At 41.6% G+C, this 21,324-nt stretch overlaps 1 protein-coding gene across 1 annotated transcript in view; it reads left to right on the plus strand.

The window, feature by feature from the left end:
- The window catches only part of lrrc1 (leucine rich repeat containing 1), a 139,185-nt gene that overhangs the window by 16,879 nt on the left and 100,982 nt on the right, over positions 1-21,324 (plus strand). The window contains exon 2 of the mRNA XM_059982083.1: positions 19,160-19,277. Coding sequence (XP_059838066.1) covers positions 19,160-19,277 — 118 coding nt within the window. The remainder of the gene's footprint in view (positions 1-19,159; positions 19,278-21,324) is intronic.

Here is a 21,324-nt window from a genome sequence, read left to right on the forward strand (position 1 = left end):
ACATTAGCAGTGTTTAAAAACCATTTAGATAGGTACGTTGATAAGAGCGGTTTAGAGGGCTGTGGGCCAAAATTTTATGGCTTGCACTGTGCTACTGCTGCAAAACAACAAATTACAACGAATGTCAGTGATAAGGGCAGAAAGGTAGCGTAGCTGTTAGCATAATCCTTCACAGTACCAGCGTTCACTGACCGAGGTTCTATTTCCACCGCCTCCTGCAAGGAATTTGTATGTTCTCCCTGTGATCTCCGTGGTTTCCTCTGGGTGCTGCAGTTTCCTCCCTCTTTCCAAAGACTTGCAGGTTAGGGTTAGTGTGTTGAGGGCATGCTATGTTTGTTGGTGCTGGAAGCGTGGTGGCCTCACAGGCTGCCCCTAACACATCCTCTGACTGGGATGCATACAACAGACATCCCACCTCTCCCGGAAGTTCCGGGAGTCTCCCGCATATTAATAGTGGCTCCCTGACGCCTGCAAATTATATATAATATCCCGGAAACTGATTATTTTGAGAAGTAGAGCGAGACTGAGAGGGAGAGCATCCTGATTGGTCTCTCTTCGTGCTAAGTAGGCCTATCAGTTTTCTCTGTGGGCGGGCTTTTCAGTCAAGCTCAAAAATAATGACAATGTTGCTCGCTGCACTGTTTGCAACAGTGACTTTTCTATTGCCCATGGTGGATTAAAATGTAAAAGACATGTTGAGGTGAGTTTAACAGGTGTCATTCGTTCATTAGCATAGCAAACGTTATTTAAACTAGCTGGATAGCTGCTAAGGAACTACTCTATTGATGTCCTATGTGATGAGGCCAAACTCCCTGTAGACTTGCTTAAAGTTGTAATAGAATAAAAAAAGACTCCATGATAATATAATATATAAATACATATTTTAAAGTCACATTTTATGCATTTACCCAACTTGGTTTGTGGATTAGACAAAATCAGTAAACCAAGTATTACATACACCCGTGGAGGTCTACTGGGGACAGGGGGTGCTACCTCCCTGAAATGAGTTCTTACAGGGTGGGATGTCTGCATACAATACATTTACACCATAAGACATCAGAAGAGGATAAGGTCATTTGGCCCATCAAGTCTTCTCTGCCATTCCATCATGGCTGATTTATTTTCCCTCTCAGTCCTATTCTCCTGCCTTGCCACTGTAACTTTAGATCGGGGTGGGCAAACTTTTTGACTTGAGGGCCACAAAGGGTTCTAAAATTTGACAGGGGGGCCGGACCAGGAGCAGATGGACGGAGTGTTTTGGTAATACACCTCATAAGAGAAAATAAATATGAGAAAATAAAATATCATGGGATATGTAGAAAACATGTGCTTTAATTTCAATTGAAAATGAACAAATGCATTACAACAAAATATCTGTCTTTGAAGTCCCATGGTATTTAGCTATTTATTGAAATGACTTTTAAAACACTGAAAATTAAATGAATAAAATACAGCTTTTTTAATAGTAACAGTTATTATTTTAAAGCACTGAAAATTCTGTTACCCTTCAAGATATTATCATCATCACTCTCCTCCTGACTGTCTTTATTTCAAAAACGGTAGGAGATGCAGGTCTACTTGTCCTGCTCCTTCTTATTCAATTGTCCCCTGTGCCAAAACTCAACAACGACCAGCCAGTATGCGGAGCGCGTTATTTGATCTGGAGCGCATTTTTTATTTTGAGAACGTACGTGCACCTGCGCACTACTCATGTCCATCACTTAACAGAAATGACATGTAACATGTAAGGCTTATTGAAAAAAATATTTTCAGATGCATTTTTTACATAACACAATGAAGAAACTTATTTTTAATTTCAGTGGGAACAGTGTTGTTGGTCTCCCTTTTTAGCCAGCGCATCAAAGTCTGGATTTAGTTTTGTTGTGGCGATTCTCAGGATGGACCTGAGGTGTTGGTCAGTTAACTTGGATCTGTGGCTGACTTTGTTGATGTTCATGACGTTGAACGCCTGTTCACACAAATAGGTTGAGCCGAACAAAGAGTAAAGCGCAAATGTGGAGTAATATGCTGCACCTCAACAAAGGTCAATGTGTAGCGGTGTGCTACATGCAGCGCTAAAATTATGACACGGAGTCGGTAACTGCAGTCGAAGAAAAAAACTTTATTCGAAATCCCCAGCCTAACTTTTAAGCCTCCCTCAACCTGCCCCCCTGCGCAGAGGCTCCAAAGCTCTGTGCTCGCAGGCTATCTCCCTTAGCCGGAACGCTGGCTAATTGTGAGCCGGTTGGGATGTGCCAGGAAATGGGTCGCCACAAATATAATAGAGTGCGTCATCTATTGGGAAAACGCCAGAATTGCGGGGGAAAAACGTTAACAAGTTTTATTAATATAATTTCATCAAGTTCTGCGGGCCGGATTAAAAAGTTTAACGGGCCGCAGTTTGCCCATGCCTGCTTTAGATGCTGTGACTAATTGAACCTATTGTCCTCCACTTTAAATATATTCAATGACTTGGCCTCCACAGCTGCCTATGGCAATGAATTCCACAGATTCATCACCCTCAAGCTAAAAAAATCCTTCATTCATTATATGTTTTGATATGTTTGATTATAATTATGATTCTGGTTCAGAGATGGGACTAGTTTTTTGGGCAACATAGTTGGCAAGGATGAGTTGGGCCGAAGGGCCTGTTTCTGTCCTTTATGACTCCCTTTCAGATACCCTTTCAAGTTCCCCCTTTCTTTTAATGGTTCTGTTAACTTGGTAAACAACTTTGAAGTACAGTAATCAATTTGGGGGGTAAAAGCCAAAGAAATGTGACAGCAGGACTTTTGTCTTGTGACTCCCAATTGCTGCTTTCCCAGTTTTGAGATACTGCCCTGACCTCTCTTTTTCATGTCCTGGCAACAAATGTTTCAGGGTCGTTCCTGTCTGATAATCCCATGAACTTCAAGTACTGAGTAAATAGAGTCAAAGTCAAAGTAAATTTAGTATCAAAATATTTATACTGTATGTCACCATATACTACCCTGAGATTCATTTTCTTGCAGGTATTTACAGGAAAATAAAAAATACAATAAGTATTTATGAAAAGCTATACGTAAACTAAAGACTGATAAACAATCAATGTGCAAAAGAAGAAAAATTGTGCCAATATATAGATAGATAGATGAATGATTAGTGCTGAGAATGAGTTGTAAAGTGAGTCTATAGGTTGCTGAATCAGTTCAGAGTTGGGGTGAGTGAAGTTATCCAAGCTAATTCAGGAGCTTGATAATTGTAGGTAATGACTGTTCTTAAACTTGGTGGTGTGGGAACTAAGGCTCTTGTACCTCATGCTCAATGGCAGCAGCAAGAAGAGAGCATGGCCTGGATGGTGGGGAGTCCTTGATGATGGGTGCTGATTTCTTGTGATAGATTAACAGACTGATTTATCCATATTTGGCCTTACAGAAGCAAGATCACGTCTCAGGGGATGTATGCAAGATCTAATTAAAATTCTGCTAATAAAAAATGATTGGGTAAAAGGACAAAAACCTTTGATCCAATTAATGCTATCTTAAAAATGTTTAACCCCATCCCCTTTCTGAGGCCTACTGGCCCAACAGTCAAAACTCGTTATCTCATTGGTGACTATTTCTGTGATTTCCAAAAAAATAGAGCTTGGCAGGGAGGGACCACAGTATAGGGTTCCTTCTCTGCTGGACAAGGAAGAATTAGAAGTGGGGGATGCATGAGTGGCAATGGTCCTATATGTTTTAAGGAATGTAATAGAACTCTACTCAACACATTGTCTATGAATGTAAGAATAACAAGACATAGAAGACACCTCTGCTGGTGACCGTGGAGGAGGCGAATATGATAGGGTCTTTTTAAGAGACTCCTGGATAGATACACTGAGTTTAGAAAAATAGAGTGCTATGGGTAACCCTAGGTAATTTCTAAAGTAAGTACATTTTCGGCACAGCATTGTGGGCCGAAGGGCCTGTATTGCACTGTCAGGTTTCTATGTTCTATGTACATTATATGATTTATTTTTGTAAATAATCTTGCATAATGGATAAAGTTTATTTTGATGTAAGAATAGCATTACATCAGCACTCTCAATTAAAACATTTTGCAAGTTGCTGCCTTTGAGTGTTTTTGCCAGTTGTTTCTTCAGCTTTAAATCCGAATTGAGTCAGTCAAACTTGGTATTGGTTTGGTAGCAGCATTGTATTGAATCCTATCCAGTGATTGGTGTCTAAATCTCCACCATCTGTAAAACTGGGGAGATTTTCACTATTGTGTATTGTGTTCCCTGTTCTAAAAAATCTCGTTCTGTAAGACCAAGTTATATTCAGAACCTTGTTCTATAACACCATAAGCTCTATCATGGGCATTGGTCTCCCCAGCATCAAGAAAAGGGATGTCTCAAAAAGGTGACATCCATTATTAAGGTCTCCCATCACCCAGGACATTTCTTCTTCTCATTGTGACCATCAGAGAGAAGGGGCAGGAGTCTGAAGGCACACACTCAATGCTTTAGGAAGCCATAGAAAGGGCACAGAGGAGATTTACAAAGATGTTGCCTAGATTGGGGAGCATGCCTTATGAGAATAGGTTGAGTGAACTCGACCTCTTCTCCTTGAAGCAAAGGAGGATGAGAGGTGACCTGATAGAGGTGTATGAGATGATGAGAGGCATTGATTATGTGGATAGTCAGAGGCTTTTTCCCAGGGCTGAAATGGCTAACACGAGGACACATTTTTAAAGTGCTTGGAGGAAGGTACAGAGGAGATGTCAGGGGTAAGTTTGTTTACACAGAGAGTGGTGAGTGTGTGGAATGGGCTGCTAGTGACGGTGGTGGAGGCAGATATGATAGGGTCTTTTAAGAGACTCCTGGATAGGTGGAGCATGGAAAAATAGATGGCTATGGGTAACCCTAGGTAATTTCTAAAGTAAGGAAATGTTTGGCACAACTTTGTGGGCTGAAGGTCCTGTATTGTGCGGTAGGTTTTCTATGTTTCTGTGTAACTTCTTTCCTTCCCCCATCAGATTTCTGAATGGTAAATGAATCAGCCCACGAACACTACCTCATTATTTTTGTTCTCATTTTGCAATATTACGTACATGTAAATCTATTCTCCACGTTTTTTCCACTGGTAAATGAGGCTAAAACAGTCCCCTAGTTTTAGCCTCATTTACCAGTGGAAACAATTTTCCTCCATTTATCTTACCTAATTTTCATAATTTTATAGGTTCTATAACATTTCACTCATTCTTCTGAATTCCAGCAAGTATAGTCCCTGCTGACTGAACCACCCCTTCATCTAGTGATTCTTGAAAGATTATTATGAATGCTTCCACAATCTCTTCAGTCACCTCTTTCAGAACCGTGAGATGTATACCATCTGGTTCAGGTGACTTAACTACTTTAAGACCTTTCAGTTTCTGAAGAACCCTTCTCCCTAGTAATGGGAACTTTATATACACTGACCTCTGTTCTCTAGAACCTCCACCAGACTCTTAGTGTTTTCTACCAGGAAGATTGATGCAAAGTACTTATTCAGTTCGCCCGCCGTTTCATTGTCCTCCATTACTTCCTCTCCAGCATCGTTTTCCAACAGTCCGATATCCACTCTTGCCTCACTTTTGCACTTATCTGAATAAACTTCTGGCATCCTTTTTAAGTATTATTGGCTAGCTTAGTTTCATATTCCATCTTTTCCTTAATGACTTTTTAGTTGTCTTCTTTTGGTTTTTAAAAGCTTTCCAATCCTGTAACTTCTGACTTATTTTTGCTCTATGGTACACCCTTTCTTTGGCTTTTATGTTGGCTTTGACTTCTCTTGTTAGCCACTGTTGTGTCATCTTGCCTTTAAGTTACTTCTTCCTCTTTGGGATGTATCTATCCTGTGCCTTCTGAACTGCTTCCAGAAATTGCAGCCATTGCTGCCTTGTCGTCATCCCTGCCAGTGTTCTTGTCCAATCAGTTTTGGCCAGCTGCTCTCTCATGTTTCTGTAATTTCCTTCACTCCACTTTAGCTTCTCCTTCTCAAATTTCAGGGTGAATTTGATCATATTATGGTTACTTTCTCCTAAGGTTCTTTTACCTTAAGCTCTCTAATCAATTCTGGTTCATTGCACAACACCCAATCCAGAATAGCTGATCCTGTTGTGGGTTTATCCACAGACTACTCTGAAAAGCCATCTTGTAGTGACTCTGTATATTCCCTCTCCTGCAATCCAGCACCAAAGTGATTTTCCAAATCTACCTGCATATTGAAATCCCCCATGACTACTGTAACATTGCCCTTTTGGCATGCATTTTCTATCTCCCATTGTAAGTTGTAGATCACATTTTTGCTACTGTTTGGGGGTCTGTATACAACACCCATCAGGATCTTTTCAACCTCGCATTTCCTTAGCACTATCCACATCCTGTGTTTTTGCTTCTTATGAACCCATTAATGTCAGACCAAGCAAAAGAACTAAAACGGTGTATTTTAAACCAGCAAGTATTTTGACCGGGAATTACTGTGAGAGCATTCTAACTGGTTGTATCACCATTAGTAATGGAGGTGCCAGTGCACAGAATTGGAAAAGGCTGTAGAGAGTTGTAGACTCTGCCAGTTCCATCATGGGCACTAGGCTCCCTACCATCAAGGACATCTTCAAAAAGCGGTGCCTCAAAAAGGCAGCATTCATCATTAAGAATCCCCATCACCCAGGACATGCCTTCTTCACATTGCTACCATCAAGGGGGAGGTACAGGAGCCTGAGGAGAGACACTCAGTGTTTCAGGAACAGCTTCTTTCCCTCTACCATCAGATTTCTGAACAGTCCATGAACACTACCTCACTATTTTTGTTCTTTTTTTATTACTTATTATTTGATAAATATATTTCTTATTGTAATTTATGGTATATTTTTATGTATTGTACTGCACTGCTCCCACAAAGCAGTCCATTTCATGACATACGTCAGTGATGTTAAATCTGCTTCTGATTCTGGTGGAGAGAGGGGTTTTAGAAGGCAGATAAGTATAAGTTTTTTTACACAGAGAGTGATGGGTACACTGCCTGGAGGTGTTAGAGACAAACTTTAGAGGCTTTTAAGAGATGTTTAGATAGGCACATGAATGTGAGGAAAATGGGTGCAAATAGACATTCTGATGTGGCAGAAGGGATTAGTTTAGTTAACCATTTGATTATTAACTTAATGGATTTGCACAAAGGGCCGGTTCCTGTGCTGGACTGTTCTGTGTTCTATTCAGTAACCAAGAACTGCAGCACTGAATTTCAATGTATCAGTCTTTGAAATTGCGTTAATTCAAAGGAGGGCTATCTGATATTAAGTGCGCTCATACCTTTGAGGAAAAATACTTCCCAAGGATCTTCTCAGTGAAGGAGTGCAGCATAGTTTACTCTTTTACCCATAATATTCTTCCTGTTTTTCTTCATTTTATTCAGAGAAACAGCGCAGTAACAGGCCTCTCTGGCCCAACAAGCTCCCATTGGCCTTTTACGTGCATGTGACCAATTAACCTACTAATACGTACATATTTGGAATGTGAGAGGAAACTGGCACACCTGGAGGGAGTCTGTGTGGCCACAGGGAGAACATACAAGCAACTAATGGTCAGTGTGTTGCTGGCACTGTAGTAGGGTTCTGCTAACCGCTACATAACATTCTGAAATAGAACATAGAAAGAACATAGAATAGTACACCACAGTAGAGGCCTTTTGTCCCCCGATGTTCTGGCCTTTTAACCTACTCTAAGGTCAATCTAACCCTTCCCTCTCCATGTAGCTACAAACAAGAGAAAATCTGCAGATGCTGGAAATGCGAGCAACACACAGAAAATGCTGGAGGAGCTCAGCAGGCCAAGCAGTATCTATGGAAAAACTTTTTTCCATAGATGCTGCCTGGCCTGCTGAGTTCCTCCAGCATTTTGTATGTGTTGCTCTCCATGTAGCTCTCCATTTTTCTATCATCCGTCAATATCAAAGTAAATTTAATAGCAAAGTACAGATATGTCACTATATTGAGATTCAATTTCTTGCAGGCATTTACATGAAAATAAAGAAATACAATAGAATATATGAACTACTATACATAAACAAAGATTGACAAACAACCAATGTGCATCCATGTAACCATCTTAAGAGTTTTTAAAATGCCCTTATTGTATTTGCCTCTACCATCACCATGCCTGGCAGGCTGGCGTGCACCAACCGCTCTCTATATAAAAATATTTATTTCTGACATGCTATCTATACTTTACTAAAATCATTGTAAAATCTGTCCCCTTTTTGATTAGCAACTTCACTGATGTTGCCTCTGGTTTCAGTATGTCACTTACATAGAGTCGCAGTTAATGTCTGCTCATTATCTGCGTTGGTATTGTTACCTTGGTTAGTGTGGTGTGGAATGTGCTGGGTGAGCTTGCCTCTGTTACAATCTACAAAATATGTTAATTAGCAAATGACAGTAGAAAAGAAACCATGTAGGTCATCTACTACCCAACTTGAACAAACGGAACCACGAGATTGAATGGGCGGGTAATTGGTTCTCATGCAGTGAATCAGACATAAATATTTAGACAATGAATGGACATTCCTGTTCTCTTAATTTGGCACATTTGTTAACACAGTCTGCTGACATAAAGAAGCCGTTGTCTCCTTCGTAGCTTTGAAAATATATAACTAAATATCCTTCAAAGAAGCTTGCAAAAGGTGTAAGTCTTAAGACTGCTTTTAAATTCTGGCCACAATTCTAGTTTAAACTAGGTTTTGATATTAAAAACACATGTATTTATGTAAAAGGAGCCTTCACTACAAAGTTAATACGGAATGCAGCCAGCGAACTGAGCCAAACGATTTTTGTTTTTGGGTGGAGAAGAGGGATGAGAGCATTTGGATTGATTTTTCTGCTAATTGAATCAACAATGCAGCAAGTGTGAAGAGAAAATGATGGTTGGGACTGTGGCGTATTTAACTATTTGTTGGGTTTGCAATCTGATTTTAAGCGTCAATTATATTCGCCAGATGCACTCAAAAGCCACTTTATTAGGTGCTAAAGTGGTCACAAGTATGTTCATGGACTTCTGCTGCTGCAGCCCATCCACTTATAGGTTCAACTTGCACGTTCAGAGATGTCTTCTGCACACCACTATTGCAACATATGATTATTTGAGTTAGTTACCTTCCTATCAGCTTGAACTGGTATTTCTATTCTCTTCTGACCTCCCCATTAACAATGCTTTTTTGTTTTTTAGAACTACTGCTCACTGGATTTTTTTTTGCATCATTCTCTGTAAACTCTAGAGACTGTTGAGTGTAAAGATCCCAGGAGATCAGCAGTTTCTCAGATACTCAAACCAGCCCTTTTGACACCAACAATCATGCCACAGTCAAAGTCACTTAAATCACATTTCTTCCGCATTCTTTTGTTTGGTCTGACAACAACTGAATCTCTTGATCATGTCTGTATGCTTTTATGTATTGATTTGCTGCCACATGATTGGCTAATTAGATAATTGCATTTATGAGCAGGTGTACCCAATAAAGTGGCCACTAAGTGTAACATGAAATCTGTTTGGCAGCAGCAGTACAGTGCAAATATAAAAATCTACAAGATAGGAAAAACAAATAGTGCAAATAAAAGCAGAATAACAAGGTACTGTTCATGGACTGTTGAGAAATCTGATGGTAGAGAGGAACAAGCTGTTCCCTGTGCATTTAATATTTCAGTAATATTTGAACCCTAAGTTTATCAGTGACAGCCAGGAAAAACTGGGTGACAACCACAAAAAGAGTGGTGACGACTGGAGAGTCAGTGACAGCTCGGAGAGATGGCAACCGGGGCAGAAAGGGCTGGCAACCCAATCTGTGTCTTCTGAGAGGAGGACCCCCGCAAGATCTACTGTGATTCTAAGGGAAAAGTACCCCCAGGGGTGCCTGAGAGGGGGAGAGGATGATCACCCCAGTTGGACGGACACGATGGCAACAGACCCAGGCAATGGACAAATGACTATGATCAAGCAGTGTGCATGTGGCAAAATCTGCAAGAACGATCGCGGCTTGAAGATCCACCAAGCGAGGATGAAGTGTCTGGCGGGAGCAGGAGCAGCACAATGCGCAGGTGTCCAACCTGGTGAGACGAAGGAGGTGCCAGGCCCGGCTCTTGTAAGAGCTGGGGAGCAGCCAATACCCGCCAAAAGAACATCAGCAGGTATCCTGACCTCTGCAAGAGACTGGCAGCTGTTGGTGGACCTCAAAAGGCAGCTGAGGTTCCCCGACCATATCGCAGCCACCACCCTGCGACCAGACATTGTCCTTGTGTCTGAGTCTACGAAGCAGGTGGTGATGCTGGAGCTGACAGTCCCATGGGAAGATCACTTGGAAGAGGCCTTTGAAAGGAAGCTATCTAATTATGCAGGACTGGTCAGCAACTGCCAGCGGGCTGGATGGGGAGCGGGGTGTCTCCCAGTGGAAGTTGCTTGTAGGGAATTCACAGCCCGTTCCTTAGCCAGAGCCTACAGCAATTTGGGCATCGAGGGAGAGAGGAAGAGGAGAGCCAACCACAGTACCACCGATGCGGCAGAGAGGGCCTCAAGGTGGCTGTGGCTCAAGAGAGGGGAGCCATGGAGTCATGTGTAGCTAGCCATCTGGACACAAGCTGGGGTCTGATCAGCCCCGGCTGGGTCACCTGGAGAAGGGTGTATGATGTTGAAAGACCTGAAACACCCGATGATTCTAGGAACATCGCTGATGATGTGTCCAAAAGCATCAGTAGATGTATGCACACAGAGTAATATTCTAAATATATTGTTTGATTAAGCATTCTTTGTTTACATAATTTGTACAGTGCTGTATTTCATAAACAACAAAAGTCTAAGGCACAGATATAAATAGCTAGGATGTCCAACACTTCTGCACAGTATTGACAATGTGGAGTGGAGAGCAAGTTTGTAAATCTACCAAGAGCCAAGGACGTTGGGAATGGAGAGGATGGAGCACGCGGGAGAGCTCTAGTAAAGATGAAAGAGAAGGAAGGCCGGGCAGGGGGAGGTGAGGGTGTAGATACACCCAGCCCTGAGAATGAGGCAAGATCATTTGATTTCTATTGTTATTGATCATAATAGAATGTCTCTCTGGTGCTTCCCTTCTTAACTCCCTTCCCTTTTTCCCATCCATGATTCCCCTCTCCCTGTCCACTTCCCATTCTCAGTCCATGATAGAGACCCATATCAGAATTAGGTTTGTCATCACTCACATATGTCATGAAGTTTGTTGTTTATTTGTGGCAGCAGTATTGTAAAATATATAAAATCACTAGAGTACTATGCAAAAATCTTAGACACCCTAGCTATATATATGTGCCTAAGACCTTGACAAAGTACTGTATGTGAATGGCAAACATTCTGCCACCATGTCATACGTGTGCGCCTCGCTAAAGTAAAACAGAGTACACATTTATCCTGGACTCCTGTGTTTTTCTTTTGATTTGTTTTATGTTTTGGAGTTCCAAAACATAACAGTGGTGACAAGTAAGTTTAAAATGAACCCGAGTTGACTACCTTCCTGTTGAAGCGCAGTGTTTGAGTTTTTAAAAAAGCGCAGCATGTTTTCTTCATGAGAAGAGAAACGGCTGAGTGAAAAACAAAGCATGTTTTTTTTTCATTGCAAGAGGAGAGAGATGTTCAACTTAAAAAAAATCGCAGCATGTTTATCCCGGGTTCTCGTGTTTCTCTTTCTAATAATCTTATGTTTTGGAGTTACAAGTCATAACATTCCTAAATTTAAAAAGGGGTGCTTGAGCAGCTAGAAGTCGTGTTATATGTTGGCTGCAATGACATAAGTAGGAAAAGCGAGGAGGTCCTGTGGAGATAATTTGGGGAATTAGGTAGAAAGCTGAAAAGCAGTTGGTATACAAGTAGAAGCTGTGTGTAGGAGACTGTCAGAACAGCCAGATGATTGAGCATAATTGCAGTCATTGGGATGATTTGTAGTGTAACGGGATAACAGCTACTGGTGATGAATACAGGACTGATGGTCCTTGCTATTTGATAGCATGCAGTATGTGGAATATGGTAGATGATCTAGTAGCGCAGTTGGAGATTGGCAGATATCATGTGTTGTGTGTATCACTGAGTTGTGGCTTAAAGAAGATTAATATCGGGAGCTTAACATGCAAGAATACACATTGCATTGAAAAGACAAACTAGAAGGCAGAGAGGGTGGGTAGCTCTGTTGGTAAACAATGTAATCAAAACCTGAGAAAGGTGTGACATAGGATCAGAAGATGTTGAATCATTGTGGGTACAGTTAAGAGACTGGAAGGGTAAAAAGACCCTGATGGGAGTTGTATACAGGCCTCCAAACAGTAGCCAGGATGTGGGCTACAAATTACAGCGGGAGATAAAAAAGATATGTCAAAAGGGCAATGTTACGATAGTCATGAGGGATTTCAATATGCAGACAGATTGGGAAAATCAGGTTGATGCTGATTTTGCATCCCAAGGGAGAGAATTTGTAGAATGCCTCTAAAATGGCATTTTAGAGCAGCTTGTTGTTAACCCACCAGGGGATCAGCTATTCTGGATTGGATGTTGTATATCGAACCAGATTCGATTAGGGAGCTTAAGGTAAAGGAACCCTTAGGAGCCAGTGATCATAATATGATAGAATTCACTCTGCAATTTGAGTGGGAGCTCAAGTCAAAAGTATTACAGTGGAGTAAAGGGAATTACAGAGGTATGAGAGAAGAGCTGGCCAAAGTTGATTGGAAGGGGACACTGGCAGGGAAACTGGCAGAGTAGCAATGGCTGGAGTTTGTCGGAATAATCTGGAAGGTGCAGGATAGATATATCCCAAAGAAGTATTTTAAAGGCAAGGTGTCACAACCGTGGCTGACAAGGGAAGTCAAAGCCAACATAAAAGTAAAAGAGAGGGCATATAATATAACAAAAAATTAGTTGGATGTTAGAGGATTGGGGAAGAACCAACAGAAGGCAACTAAGATAAGAGCCCATGGAATTACAGGAACAATATTAACGTGGATGGAGTTCAATACGATGGATGGAGGCAGATGGAGTTCAATCCAGACAAGTGTGAGGTGATGCATTTTGGAAGGACAAACCAGAAGACTGAGTACAGGATGAATGGTCAGTTACTTAAGAGTGTGGATGAACAAAGGGACCTTGGGGTTCAAATCCATACATCCCTCAAGGTCGCTGCACAGGTTGATAGGGTGGTTAAGAAGGCCTATGGGATGCTAGGCTTCATTAACAGGGGGATTGAGTTCAAGAGTAGAGAGGTCATGTTGCAACTCTACAAATCTCTGTTGAGACCGCACTTAGAGTATTGTGTTCAATTCTGGTCATCTCATTGTAGGAAGGATGTGAAAGCTATGGAGAGGGTGCAGAGGAGATTTACCAGGATGTTGCCTGGTTTGGAGAACAAGTCATATGAAGCAAGGTTAGCAGAGCTGGGACTTTTCTCTTTGGAGCATAGAAGAATGAGAGGGGACTTGATAGAGGTCTACAAGATTATGAGAGGCATAGATAGGGTGGATAGTCAGTACCTATTTCCCAGGGCACCAGTAGCAAACACCAGAGGGCAAAATTGGAAGTTTAGGGGAGACATCAGGGGTAAGTTTTTTACACAGAGGGTTGTGAGTGCCTGGAATGACTTGCCAGCAATGGTGGTGGAGGCTAAAACATTGGGGGTATTTAAGAGCCTCTTGGGCAGGCACATGGATGAAAGAAAAATGGAGGGTTATGGGGTAGTGTGTGTTTAATACTTTTTTTTTAAGGATTATATGTGTCGGCATAACATTGGAGGGCTGAAGGGCCTGTACTGTGCTGTAGTGTTCTGTGGTTCTATGGATAAAGCAGTGGCTGATTGGCAGGATGCAAAGAGTGGGAATAAAGACTGCCAGTAATTAGTGATGTTTCACAGGGGTTGGTGTTAACGACCACTTCTTTTTACATTGTATATCAATGATTTTGATAGCTTTGAGGCCAAGTTTGCAGATGATACAAAGATAGGTGGACTGGCAGGTAGTGTTGAGGAAGAAGAGAGTCTGCAGATAGACTTGGACAGATTGGGATAATGGGCAGATGGAATATAATGTTGGGAACTGTATCATTGGGTATAAACATTTGGACTTCAGTAAAGAAATAAAAGTGTAGACTATACTCTGAACGGGGAGAAAATTTAAAAATCCGGTGCAAAGGGGCTTATGAGTCCCAGGGCCCTTTGTAGACAATAGACAATAGGTGCAGAAGTAGACCATTCGGCCCCCCGAGTCTGCACCGCCATTCTGAGATCATGGCTGATCATTCACTATCAATACCCAGTCCCTGCCTTGTCCCCATATCCCTTGATTCCCCTATCCATCAGATATCTGTCTAGCTCCTTCTTGAAAGCATCCAGAGAATTGGCCTCCACCGTCTTCCGAGGCAGTGCACTCCACACCTCCACAACTCTCTGGGAGAAGAAGTTCTTCCTCAACTCTGTTTTAAATAACTGACCTCTTATTCTCAATCCATGCCCTCTGGTACTGGACTCTCCCAACATCTGGAACATATTTCCTGCCTCAATCCTATCAAATCCTTTAATTATCTTAAACGTTTCAATCAGATCCCCTCTCAATCTCCTCAATTCCAGCGTGTACAAGCCCAATCTCTCCAATCTCTCTGCGTAAGACAGCCCTGCCATCCCAGGAATCAACCTAGTGAATCTACGCTGCGCTTCCTCAATTGTCAGAATGTCCTTCCTCAAAGCTGGAGACCAAAACTGTACACAATATTCCAGGTGTGGTCTCACCAGGGCCCTGTACAAATGCAAAAGGACATCCTTGCTCTTGTACTCAATTCCCCTTGTAATAAAGGCCAACATTCCATTTGCCCTCTTCACTGCCTGTTGCACTTGCTCATTCACCTTCATTGACTGATGAACTAGGACTCCTAGGTCTCTTTGCATTTCTCCCTTACCTAACTCTACACCGTTCAGACAATACTCTGCCCTCTTGTTCTTGCTTCCAAAGTGGATAACTTCACATTTATTCACATTGAATGACATCTACCAAGTATCTGCCCACTCACCCAGCCTATCCAAGTCTCCCTGTATTCTCCTAACGTCCTCTTCGCATGTCACCCTTCTACCCAGTTTAGTATCGTCAGCAAACTTGCTGATATAGTTTTCAATGCCCTCATCTAAATCATTGACATAAATCGTAAAGAGCTGTGGTCCCAATACAGAGCCCTGTGGTACCCCACTAGTCACCTCCAGCCAGTCCGAGAAACACCCATTCACTGCTACCCTTTGCTTTCTATCTGCCAACCAGTTTTCTATCCATGTTGAAACCCTGCCCCCAATGCCATGAGCTCTGATTTTACTCACCAATCTCCTATGTGGCACCTTATTGAATGCCTTCTGAAAATCCAGGTACACAACATCCACTGGTTTACCCTTGTCTAACATCCCTGTAACACCCTCAAAAAACTCCAACAAATTAGTCAAGCATGATTTGCCCTTGGTAAATCCATGCTGGCTCGGCCTAATTCTATTACTGCCATCAAGATGTGCCACTATTTCGTCCTTAATAATGGACTCAAGCATCTTCCCCACGACTGACGTTAGGCTAACAGGGCGATAGTTCTCTGTTTTCTCCTTCCCTCCCTTCTTGAAAAGTGGGATAACATTAGCCACTCTCCAGTCCTCAGGAACTGATCCTGAATCTAAGGAACATTGGAAAATGATTACCAATGCATCCACAATTTCCTGAACCACCTCTTTTAGAACCCTCGGATGCAGACCATCTGGACCCGGGGATTTATTAGCCTTCAGCCCTACCAGTCTACTCATCACAGTTTCTTTCCTAATGTCAATCTGTCTCAATTCCTCTGATATCTTATGACCCTGGCCCATCCATACATCTGGGAGATTCCTTGTGTCCTCCCTGGTGAAGACAGATCTAAAGTACGCATTAAATTCTGTTGCCATTTCCCTGTTTCCCATAACAATTTCTCCCAATTCATTCTTCAAGGGGCCAACATTGTTCTTAACTATCTTCTTTCTCTTCACATAGCTAAAAAAGCTTTTGCTATCCCCTTTTATATTCCTGGCTAGACTGAGCTCATACCTGATTTTTTCTCTCCGTATTGCTTTTTTAGTCAAGATCTGCTGATCCTTAAAACTTTCCCAATCATCTGTATTCCCACTCATCTTAGCCCTGTCATACTTCTTTTTCTTTAATGCAATACAATCTCTGACTTCCTTTGTCAACCACTGTGGCCCCTTTGATGGATGTTGCCATGTTGAAGAACCACTTCTTGACGATGAATGAGGATATTGAGTTGGTTATTAAAGACTGGTGGGATAGATTAGAAATAAAGGATTTTTTCATGTAGGCCAGGGGACACAACCTTGGAATAAATGTACTTATGCGCATTTATTGCATATCTGTACTTTATCCTCTAACTTTATTTTCAAGTTCATGTTCTAATTTATTGTTGTTCCACCATACACATGTATACAGCTAAATGAAACATTGTTCCTCTGGGGCTTCAGGTGCAAAACACAGAAAATATTATCACAGATAGCATGTATAATCCTTTATTCTTAATAATTGTTGCATGTAGCATCTTGACCAACACACTACAGTAAATTCCTAACAAATGTAATGTATGTGATGAATAAAGTTGATTTTTGATCCTTAGAACTGGGGCTGAGCCCTTGGCAGGTCAAGGTCTGTGCAAATTTTCAGATTGCGAGAGGTTGGAAATTAAAACTCTCTATCCCTCTCCCAAAATATTAGTTGAATTGGGAAGCATTTAAAATCCTGAAACTAGGCAGGAACGTGTCATGAGAAATGTTTTTTGTTGAAGTGTGAAGATGTTGGAGCAGAATGAGGCCTTTCAACCCCTGGAGTCTGCTCTGTCTTTCCACCATGGCTGATTTATTATGCTTCTCAACCCCATTCTCGAGCTTTCTCCCTGTTGTAACCTTTGCAAACCTAGCTAATCAAGAGCCCATCAACCTCCACTTTAAATGTACCCGATGACAAAATCGACGACCATCTGTGGCAGTGAATTCCACAGATTCGCCACCTTCTGGCTGAAGAACTTCCTCCTCATCTCTAATCTAAAGGGACTTCTCTCTATTCTGAGTGCTCTCTGATCTGAGACTCCCCCACTGTAGGAAACGTCCTCTCCACATCTATTTTCTCTAGGCTTTTCAATATTCGATAGGTTTTAATGAGATTCCCACTTATTATTCTTACTCCAGCGAGTACAGGCCTAGACCCATCAGTCCTTGTATGTTAGCCCTTTCATTCCCAAAATCATTGTCATGAACCTCCCCTGGATTCTCTCCATTAACAGCACATCCTTTCTTGGATACGGGGCCCAAAATTGCTCACAGTAGCCCAAGTGTGGTCTGATGGTCCAGTGCCTTTCAAAGTCTTATAATGAATGACATGAGTAGGTGAATAGCGCCTGCTTGTTCCTTTGCTGTGGGATGAATGAAAATAATTTCAGGTTCAAGGTTATTGTCATCTGACTGCATGTATACAATCAAGTTGAACAATGTTCCTCTGGACCATGGTGCACCCATAATATATGTGTCACACGCAGCACATAAAACAAACTATTAACACAATTAAGATAATGAGATATATTTCAAAATTAGTGTGATTTGAGCAGCATAGGTGAACAGTACAGTAAAGAGCTCACTGTCCTGGTGACAGGACCTTGGTGGTAGCAGGAAATTCATTAGTCTTACAGCCTGGGGGAAGACGTTGTTACTCAGTCCGGCAGTCTTAGTGCCGATGCTCCTGTACCTCCTTCCTGACAGTACTGGCTCAAAGTGATTGTGGGATGAGTGGTTGGGATCCTCACAGTGTTTTAGTCCCTTTGTATACAATGCTCCCAGTAATTGTCACAAATAGTGGGGGAGGGAAATCCTGGTGGCCCTCTCGGCAAAAAATATTTGTCGTTTTCTGCTACCCAGTGACAACTGTCATCCAGATGATGCAGAAAATGCCCGACAAACCCTTGCAGCATGAAGTACAATTATAGAATGCACTGAAAAGCTGTGCTTATTGGGAGCAATATCATATTTGACAAGCATGTGTGTGTGTGTTTATATTAGGTCAGGGGAATGGAACCATTATTGCTTCAGAGGGTCACTACCGTGACATGCGTTTTATTTTAACCCCCTACAGTTGCAAATAATTTTAGTCCCATGTGTGAAGATGCTAATCCTAGAATTTAATGAGAGTCTGGTTTCTCTTTCTGCTGCTGCCAAATGACAATGAGCCAATAATATTTTCCTTATTTAAACTGCAGGGAAGCAGGGAATTTTGACTTCTGGTGTGTGTTTTGACAGCATAAATTGCTTGTAATTAACTTTACTTTGTTCTCAGTTTGGAGATAAAGACTGGGACGTTCATGCAGTGGATTTTAGAGTTATAGAGTCACACAGCAGAGAAACAGGCCCTTCGGCCCACCTGGTCCATTCCAGCCAGGGTATCCATCTAACCTAAATCCATTTGCCTGCATTTGGCCCACATCCTGCTAAATCTTTTGTATTCATGTGTCTTTTAAATGTTGTTAATGTACCTGACCCAACCACTTACTCTGGCAGCTCATTCCACATACTGTTCATCCACTGTATGGAAAAATTGTCCCGCAGGTCCCTTTGAAATCTCTCTCCCCCTCACCATAAGATACTGCAGAGGGTTGTGGTCTTGGCAAGCTCTATCATGGGCTCTAGCCTGCATAGCTTTGAGGATATCTTCAAAAGGTTATGCCTTAAAAGGCAGCATCCATCACGATTGTCCCCCACCACCCTTTTACTTCCATTAAAGAGGAGGTATAGGAGCCTGAAGACATACACTTAATATTTAAGGAACTGCTTCTTCCCCTGCACCGTTAGATTTCTCAACAGACAATGAACCAGCCCATGATCAGTAACTCTCTACTTTGCTCTCTCTTTGCACGATTTATTTAATATATAAATATTACATTTCTTACTGTAATTTGTATATTTTATGCATTGCATTGTACTGTAATGCACATTACAGTTCATATATTTTGTGAGGTATTTCAGGGTTTGGAAGGTTGGTAGAGGAGTGAGGAATGTTGTTATTTCTGTTTTCCATGTCAGAATTGTTTGTAACCATCTTTTTTCACCTTTTTCAGCCATTCTTCCAGCTGGTGAAGTTACGAAAACTTGGACTAAGCGACAACGAAATCCAGCGACTTCCCCCTGAGATAGCAAACTTCATGCTGCTAGTAGAGTTGGATCTTTCTCGAAATGGTAATTTATTGAAGTAAACACTTCAATTTTCTTTAAAAATTTTGTTGCATTGTCTACATGGTCAATTTCTGTACTTTGTCTATTTTCTCCTGTGTGTGCATTCATTAGTTAATTGAGATTTTGTAGGACAGTGGATTCCAGTTAATCAGGGAAGCTACTTATTTGAAGAACAAAAGCTAATCAAGAAAATAGCTGGTATTCTCTTCACTTATTTGAGATGCTGCTTAATTGGGACAGGAGACTGGTGCCAAACACTTTCTAACTAGTGTTAGTTCTATGCAATTGTGTGGCTGTTAGACACTACACCATGCTTAGGGGTGCACAGTTTTTAAATAGTGTCAGTTGCTTGTGTTTGTGTTCAAAAAGCAGTGATTTTTATCACTGATAGCTGGCGAGAAGTAAGTAGTAAGACAATTCAGAACTGCTTTGCTCACTGCGGTTTCAAGCATTCAGTCATGGAGATGCGAGAAACTGCTGGGTGTGAAATGAAATGATTTCACTATTTCAGCAAGTTGGGAAATTTGGAGAATTTGAAGTTATTGACAATCATCTTGAATATTAGAATGAAAATGAAGATTTAGAGGATACAGTCATTGAAAGCATTGTATGAAGGGAATCCATATCTACACTAGGTACCTGCGATGATTTTGTTCATTTGCAATCAATCAAAAGAAAATGACAGCGTACACTGAATAAATTCTTCCATCGATAACGATTTTGAACTAATACAGATTTTTATGACACTGTTGTCATATTGGTAGTGTTCTAATTTGTACTGTGTTTCACTTAAGCGCATAATCTGTTACTCAGTTGTATGGTAGTTTGTCTTCTTTAAAACCTTTTTAATTTCCATGAAATTTCGGCTCATTGGGGCAGCCGCTTAATTGAACCAAAATGTTCTGTCCCGACTTTTACCAATTAACCGGACTCCACTGTATTTCTCTTTTTCATTTGTTGTCATTTTCATTCTAATTAAGCAATTCCAGTTAGTTTTTATTAATGTCACAGACATATTTATTTTCTTATTTAATGTGGTTTTTTAACCGACTGAATCAGTGAAACAGGCAGCTGAATTATTGACGTGCAGCGATAGGATACAGAATGTATAACACTACAGCACATTACAGGCCCCTAGGCCCACAATGTTGAGCCAACCTTTTAACCTACTCTAAGATCAATCTAACCCTTCCCTCCCACAAAGCTCTCCATTTTTCTGTCATCAATGTGTCTATCTAAGAGTTTCTTAAATGCTGCTAATATATCTGCTTCTACATCATTCCTGACAGGGTGTTCCACACACCCACCCCTCTCTGTGTGTAAAAAAGATACACACTTAACCTCTGACATCCCTCCCCTACTTTTCTTCAATCACCTTAAATTTATGATCCCTCATATTAGCCATTTCTTCCCTGGCTGTCCACTGAATCTGTGCCTCTTATCACCTTGAACATCTCCATCAAGTCTTAGCTCGCTGAACTTGCCTTCCGAGGACATGCCCTCTAATCCAGGCAGCATCCTGATAAATCTCCTCTGCACCCTCTCCCAAGATTCCACTTCCTCCACATAATGAGGGGAATGTATTGGAGACCTCTGTTGGCTGGGGTCGATGAAGGATGTTGTATCATAGCCGACTATGTCGATATGCAAGGCAGTACACAAGCCAGGGCAGTACAATATGCAAAGCAAGCTGTTGCCCATGCAGCATGCTTCCCTCTCCATGCAGCTGATGATTCCAGAGGAACGGCAGAGACTGATACAATTTAGCATGTGGTGTCACAGGAGTTGCCAGTCAGCACTGAACTCAATGGAGGGCTGCCTTACGGACTCCAGCTCCAGAATTTCCCTCTGGGTTTACTCCCGAATCCTTCCCCATGAATGAATGCAGCTGCAAGGCAGCGGAGGTTTGAGATCAGAGTTTTCCTTCTCTGAGCTGAACTGCCAACCACGGCTGATGAGCCCCATCAGTCCACAGAGACTGGTTTTAACATGCCAGTAACCCGTCTTTTTCCCCGTACTCTTAGAAAAGGTCCCACTGGACTTAGTAGCT

Source organism: Hypanus sabinus, chromosome 10 (genome assembly GCF_030144855.1).
Source record: "Hypanus sabinus isolate sHypSab1 chromosome 10, sHypSab1.hap1, whole genome shotgun sequence".
Classification (NCBI taxonomy): Eukaryota; Metazoa; Chordata; class Chondrichthyes; order Myliobatiformes; family Dasyatidae; genus Hypanus; species Hypanus sabinus.